General features: G+C 44.3%; 1 protein-coding gene across 1 annotated transcript in view; it reads right to left on the reverse strand.

Moving 5' to 3' along the window:
* LOC126531667 (uncharacterized) overlaps positions 1 to 3,972 on the reverse strand; it is a 698,627-nt gene extending 694,655 nt beyond the window's left edge. Inside the window, exon 1 of the mRNA XM_072288467.1 lies at positions 3,731 to 3,972. Within this exon, the coding sequence (XP_072144568.1) occupies positions 3,731 to 3,942 (212 nt within the window). The 5' untranslated portion in view covers positions 3,943 to 3,972. The remainder of the gene's footprint in view (positions 1 to 3,730) is intronic.
* Positions 3,973 to 6,849: the final 2,877 nt, after the last annotated feature.

A 6,849-nucleotide genomic window follows, 5' to 3' on the forward strand; every position in this document is an offset into this window, starting at 1 on the left:
AGCTAGCAGTTCAGTAGAAGATTCGGCGCTTCGGCCCTCAACGGCGGAAGACGACTTGCTTCGATTACTGTGTCGGTCACAAAAGAGCCTTACTCAAGGTTTAGATAGAATATCAGCTGAAAATATAACACATAACGTAAGTGTGCTAGCTGTTCCGATTATTTTTATTTTGAACAGTATTCTAGACACATTGTTGTGCTCGATTAAATGAAGAGAGCACGTCTTATTCCGATATTTAAGGGTGGAGATGCGTCAAAACCAGGAAACTATCGGCCCGTATCCCTACTTCCTTTCTCAGCACAACTGCTGGAAAGGCATGTCCTTGAAGCGATGGACAGCTTTGTTCTTAAGCACAGCAATTTCTCACTTCCCAGTACGGATTTGTTGCAGGCAGCGGTACGCGGAAACTTTTTGAAGCTTTGTTAGGTTTTTTACACCAAACTATTGAACGAAACGAAGTGGCCTGTGGACTCTTTCTGCATATATCAAAGGCATTTGACTCAGTTAACCGCTGTGTTCTATGCAGCAAACTAACAACTATACTTTTCAGGGGCATTTTCCAGATTTTCCTAATAGTTATTTTTTAAATCGGTTCAAATTGTTTGTTTGAATGATGTACGTGGTACACTGCGGCACCTGACTGCAGAAGTGCCACAGGGTTCAGTGCTGTCACCACTTTTAACTTATGCAGGTGTGCCCTTGGACAGGTAATTGGCACGGGCACTGTTTTTCAATATGCGGACGACACGTTGCTTGTTTCGAGACACATTGAATATGATAGGGCTGTTGCTCTGCTTCAAATTGACGCAGTAAACGTCATAGACTGGTGGAAACGTAACCAAATAAAAGTTCGGTTCTCGTATCGGACTAATCGTTGAAGAAATGAAACATCCCCCCGGTTAACATCATCACTAAGTTTCTTCAATTAAAGCAAACAGCACAGAAAGCTTCGCTTACATCGGTTCTCACAGTGCGTAGGATCTGCATTATTATTATTATTATTATTATTATTATTATTATTATTATTAAAAACAAACAGTTGGAAGGCTATTAAACCTCTAGTTGTCGACGATCAAGTTTTCCTCCAGCACGGCTCTCACAATGAACCATACGGTTCATTTCCCCATTCTCACCCTCAATTCACCCAGTAATACATTGTCTTTCAGCGACTTCACCTCGAGGTTAAATAGTATTCCAACTTATTTCTTTATAAATTTCTTTCTTTTTTTTTGCTTTTCAGTTAAGGCAAGTTCTCTTTTTATTAAGCTATACTGTCAGCAAAAGAAAGTGTGTAGGTGTCAAAGGCATCAGCGAAAACTTAAGAATAGCCTGACAGGGCGCCTAATCCACTTTAATCCACCCTAATCCACTTCAATCTACCTTAATCTACTTTAATACACCTTAATACACTTTAATTCACTTTGATTCACTTCATCTTTATTCACTTTTCTCCACCTTAAGGCACCTTACTCTAACTTTTTCTACCGTACAAGACGCTGATGTTGATCTTTGATAGCACTCGTTGAGGACAGCGCTTGCTCTTCGGCATCATGGGGCATACTATTGCTTTCGAACGAATGCATGGCGAATCAAAAGCTTTCGGACAGTTCTCCAAACAAAGGAAAAAGAAACAGGAATCGCGTTAGCTAATGCGTGCAACATACTGGCGCAGACACCGCCACCACCGTCTGCTGCACTATCTCACTGTTCAGGCAAACGCTGCGTCACGGCGAAAGCAGACAGCTCGGTGACGACCGTCGCTCGCAAGAGAAGACGCTTCGTCATTGCTAAACCGGCAACAGTAACCATGGTAGCGCAGTAAAAAGGAAAACTCAATAGCGACGTTTAAAGAAGACAGGTGCACCCGTTCCCGAAAGCTTTCGCACATCGCCCGCAGCCTTCAGCTCACTGTAAATGAGCTGTTAACAATTTACGCTGCCACATGTACCGTGGGCATATGCAAGTTCAAGGGAGCAGGGAATGGCCATGGAAAAATATTCACTATAAAAAGGGCACTTAGGAGCTGGTGCTGCAAAATACAGACGACAAGTCTTATCAAAAGTGGCCAGTGTCGTGTCAAACATTGCATATTTTACCAAACTTCATACGGAAGACGCGGTATGGTACTCATGTTTATAAAAAAAAATTATTATTCCAAAGACAATTAGGGGTGCGCGAATGGCGGCTTTTGAGGCCGAATCGAACACGATTCAATATTGTAAAAGTGAGCCAAATAAATATTGAATGTAGCGCTAGAAGCGACTCGAACTTCAAGTATTTTTTTATAGTTTGCGAATAATGTACAGCTTTCTCGCCATTAATATCAAACAATTTTACCCTCCTGGTATTCACTACAACGGAACGTTTCCGTCATTACACTGCAAATTATAAAGAATGCTTTATTATTTAAAGGTACGTTTAATGTCTCTTTAAATGTACAAGTACATTTAATGTATGCATTATGAAGTATGCTTTCGTAGTTATGCCTGTTTGCCAACGTGCAACTTGTTTACAACTTCAGTGACTTGTATCTTCTTTCTGAGAATGCACTATATGCGTGAGGGCCTCGACTAAGGTGACTGATCGGACGCCGTACTCTCTCTGCGTTTATATTTTCTCTTTTATTTTGCGAACGTCTCGCGCCTTTTCAAAATGCATCTGTATTGAGATAAGAACAATACTGCCGTTTCTACAACAATACTTCTCCTATTTTTCCTTTGTCTTTTGAAAACAGGACATCCTGATTTGCGCTATTGAGTTCTGTGATCTTCTGATGGTGGGGGACTTTTGGTCGTTTGAAGAAGCAACGATGTTCGTCGCAATTAAAGAATGAGATCTCCATACCGGTCCCTTCTGTCAGGACTTCCCGCCTTTTGAAGAAAAAGCAACACTTGGTCGCTCACTCACGAAAATATGCATGGTAAAAAAGTATACAGGAGCAGATCCTAAAGCTCACGGCTTTTGTGGGACCTCCTGCTCAAAGTTTAAAAAAAATGGTAGGCGACCCTAATCTTTAAGTTAGGCGTCTCTTTGTGGCACTCGCGCCTTGGCGTTGGTGTTCTTTAGGTAAACTTTAGGCGAACACAAGTCATGAACCTAACTCGGAGGCAATTGTTTTCCAATAACTAACTTGGTAAATATAAGCCCACCTTCTTGTGTGTGACTTCATTGATGGCGTCATTACTTCCACTGTGTACAATTCCAGAAATTTCGCCAAAGTTGTGCTCACGTGGCGGGTCTCTAAAGCCTACAATTGTGTGCTTTGGTGTACGGTAATCAGTGATTTTTAATGAATTTTAATTATTCCAGACACTTCAATAGCTCGACTTGTTACTACCTTTATGCTCTTATGCCCTATCTATAATGAAACCCATGAATTTTGCACTGTACTATATCTTTCTATGTTTTTCTGATCTATTCTGAATTTCGTCCCCGGTGGTCTCAGGAGGTGGACCAGAAGCGCTGCACAAGAAACAAGATTGTCACTCGATCCCCGTGCCACTAATATTACTTGCCGTTTGCATTCCTTTATCCCAGAGGAATATATCAAGCTTCAAGATTTCATGCGGCAAAACTACACATTTTATCGGGCAAAGTAGTATGCCTCCAACCATTTGGATCGAGTCGAGCAAGACCTGGGATAGTCATTATCCAGTGCGGTTGGACGCACAGGAAAACTGAGAGCTCCATTGGCCAAGAAAGCTCCGCTCCAGCGACTGTAATGACTGACCTCATTTTCTCCAAGTCCATGTCTCGAAGAATCGTCTGGAGCGCACCGTAGCCTGGCGTGCAGCGTCCCGTGTTCAGTTGCTCGGCACGCACGCTTAAATCTCGGGGTGCTGTGATGTGCGGACTGTCAAACCTTCCGAGAAATATGGCGTCGCAAAAGGGTTCGAATACTTTCCGAGTACAAAAGCAGGAGGCCGCTCGTAACGTGCGCATCGTGCACACAACGCTACTGTTGCTGCAGCCGCTAACTGCCTCCGATTATCTCGGGCGTCGTTCGACCAGACACGACGTCATGGCATCTGCAACCTACTCGCCAATGATCGCCGCTTGCGTGAAACGCTGTGTCGCAGCGCCGGTGGCAAGAGCGCATGATAACGTGGCAAAAGGCAAAATGCAGTTTCACTCATAATGCCAACCCATGATGTTCTGTGCAGGCCATAGCTGAGTAAGCGCAACGTAGCAGCCTGTTCCGTTCGGTACGCCAGAAAAAGTGCATTCACATGATGCGCCATATTCCGCGGACCAGCATTACGCGTCTTAATGCCGCCGCTATATATGGCCGCCCAGTCACGCCGCGCACAAGGACGAAGCAGGGAAGGAACTCTCGGTGCTGCTCACCGGGGCTCAGTCACGCCATGCTGGTCTGCGGAATTCCGTTCATCGTGTGAATCCGCTGTGACGGGCACCGACGCGCATGCCAGTTTGATTAACAGGTCGTCCCTTAGCAGCACCGTACGGGAGCGCAATCCGTTTTAGAAGGTGGCCGTGTTCGGCGAAAATCAGTGAGCGACTACGCAACGTGAACCCAGAAGACGAAGAGATCACACGGTGACAGGTGAGCGTCTGCTACCAAACACACTTTACAGCTGTTAGCATCTAGAAGCGCTCGGAAATGTTATATGCTAGTTTTCACGGTCTCCTGAACAAACTAGATCACTGACAATGCTTATAGTAATATGAAAGGGAGAAGAGAACGAGAAAATGATAAATGAAAGGCAGGGAGGTTAACCAGGACCGAGCCCGGTTGGCTACCCTACATCGGGGCAAGGCGAAATGGGATGCAAAGGTAAAGAGAAGAAGCGAAGGTCCATTATAGATATCGCCGACGTATCGCTTTCTGTTCTATATCCTCTGACAGTCGCTTCATCCGGTAGGTTTCAAATATCGCAGCTTTTGCGCACTTTTGCTGCTATAGGCAAGGCCCCGGTCCCAAGATCTTGTTCAAGGTGAGCGGTTTTATATTTGATTTAGAGCTGCGCAGAGGTCATGTCTGTCATTAAAAAAAGATGGGTAGAAGCACAGTAGGTGTTGTATAGTCTCCTCGGCACTGCAGACATCTTACTCGGCGCTATCTGCCATTACAATCAAACACTTATGTGCATTGGTTAATGCGACGCCCAAGCGTAATCATGCAGCATAGCATTGTTTTCTCGTTGCGCGGAAGCCCAGGTAACACCTGCAGTTGCATGGATGGGTCGAGGAAATGTAATCGATGCTGGTGCCACCTCTCAATTGTCATACGATGCGCTAGCTTATTTAAGTGTTGAGCTGCGTCAGTCCTCGATAAATTTACACAAACAAGGTTTGCACCTTCGTGTACTTTCCCCGCAGCTTCGTCGGCGAGGTCGTTGCCGGACATACCGCAGTGACCCCGGCAGCGATTGAAGCACGACGTCGTGTACTTTCGCGATCATATGATGGTGCGTTTCTCGTATCTGCGATACGAGCTGTTCACAGAACCCACGACGAAGAGCTGACAGAAGACATTTTAGGGCCGCTATCGAGTCGCAGAACATCACGGACTGATTAGCCGGTTGGTTTTAATATAATCAACGGCACTTCGCAGGGCAACAAGCTCCGAATGCAATAAAGGGTTAAGGCGTGCAGACATGGACACAAGAGAAGTGGACAGCGCGAACGCCGTTCGTGGTGCTCGTGTTGTCCTCTTCTCTTCCCTTGTGTCCATGTCTTCGCACCTTAACCTTTTCTCTTGCATTATGAATCCTTACCAACTAGCTCAGCTTCCTGTCGTTCTAAACAAGCTCCGAACCGGTCGATGTTGTGACGTCAGAAATCTCCTGGGATGCTTATCGATAGTGATGTTATAACTACTGCGCCGGTGGAGCTGGTCTGAGTGGAAGAGCCATCAGTATGTATATGGACTCGGTCAAAGTGGGAAGCGTGTAAACCATCCAGAGCTGCTTGCTTCAAGGCCAAGAGTAATATGGAAAATGGTAATGGTGGCAAGCAGACCAATATGTAAGCATGTGGGTTCTTTAGGGCCTAAATGAAAACTACTAAATCGTCATTTTATTTGACTACAGGATATTGGGCACGAATTATGGGCTGGTTCCTTCCTGTTTATTGGCGTTATATGAAGCGCTTAGAGGTCCCCCACTGCCCATCGTCTGACATAAACAGAGCAATTACGAGCAATTTCATAATTGAAAGAATTGAGAGCTACGTTATGGGTGACGTGTACTGAAAATTTGTAATTTGAAGGTGTATTATTTCCTTTAAAAATACTTACTAAACACTCGTTTTCTTCCTGTTTTTGCTCTTCATAAGACGCGTGCACTTGGTTTTCCTGGTTTCCTTGGCGAAATAACGGCACATTGTATTCTCTTGGAGTGAGAAGCAGGTCGCGGGTGATGTACGATAAAAATTAATAAGCAGAGGGCAATTGTAGCCTTTGACCAAATTGGCATATTCAAGCGTTCCTGAGCATTATATGACCGTTATTCGCAATGTTTTCAATTTCTCATGGAATATTGATGGACCGTTAAGACTTGATGAGCTTTTCATGGTAATTTAATAAGGATTAGAGAAGGTTTCATAATAAGAATAATTTATAATGACAATAAGCCCATAAAGTCCCAGTTAACAAACTGGATTTTAGCTTACTCAACCAATTGACAAAAATTTGATTAAGGCTGAAATTTGCTGTATTTAAGGAGCGATGCTCTGAGGAAATTTTCGCAGAATCTGACATCATCCGGGGATCAGGGCTTGGACCAATTTTATTGATTAGGTTTATCAATGACATTGTGCATGACGTATACATTAAAATGAAACCTTATGTCAACACTTGCGCAGCATGTATGCTGAAGTGGCAGGCTC

This window comes from Dermacentor andersoni, chromosome 5, assembly GCF_023375885.2.
Source record: "Dermacentor andersoni chromosome 5, qqDerAnde1_hic_scaffold, whole genome shotgun sequence".
Taxonomy (NCBI): Eukaryota; Metazoa; Arthropoda; class Arachnida; order Ixodida; family Ixodidae; genus Dermacentor; species Dermacentor andersoni.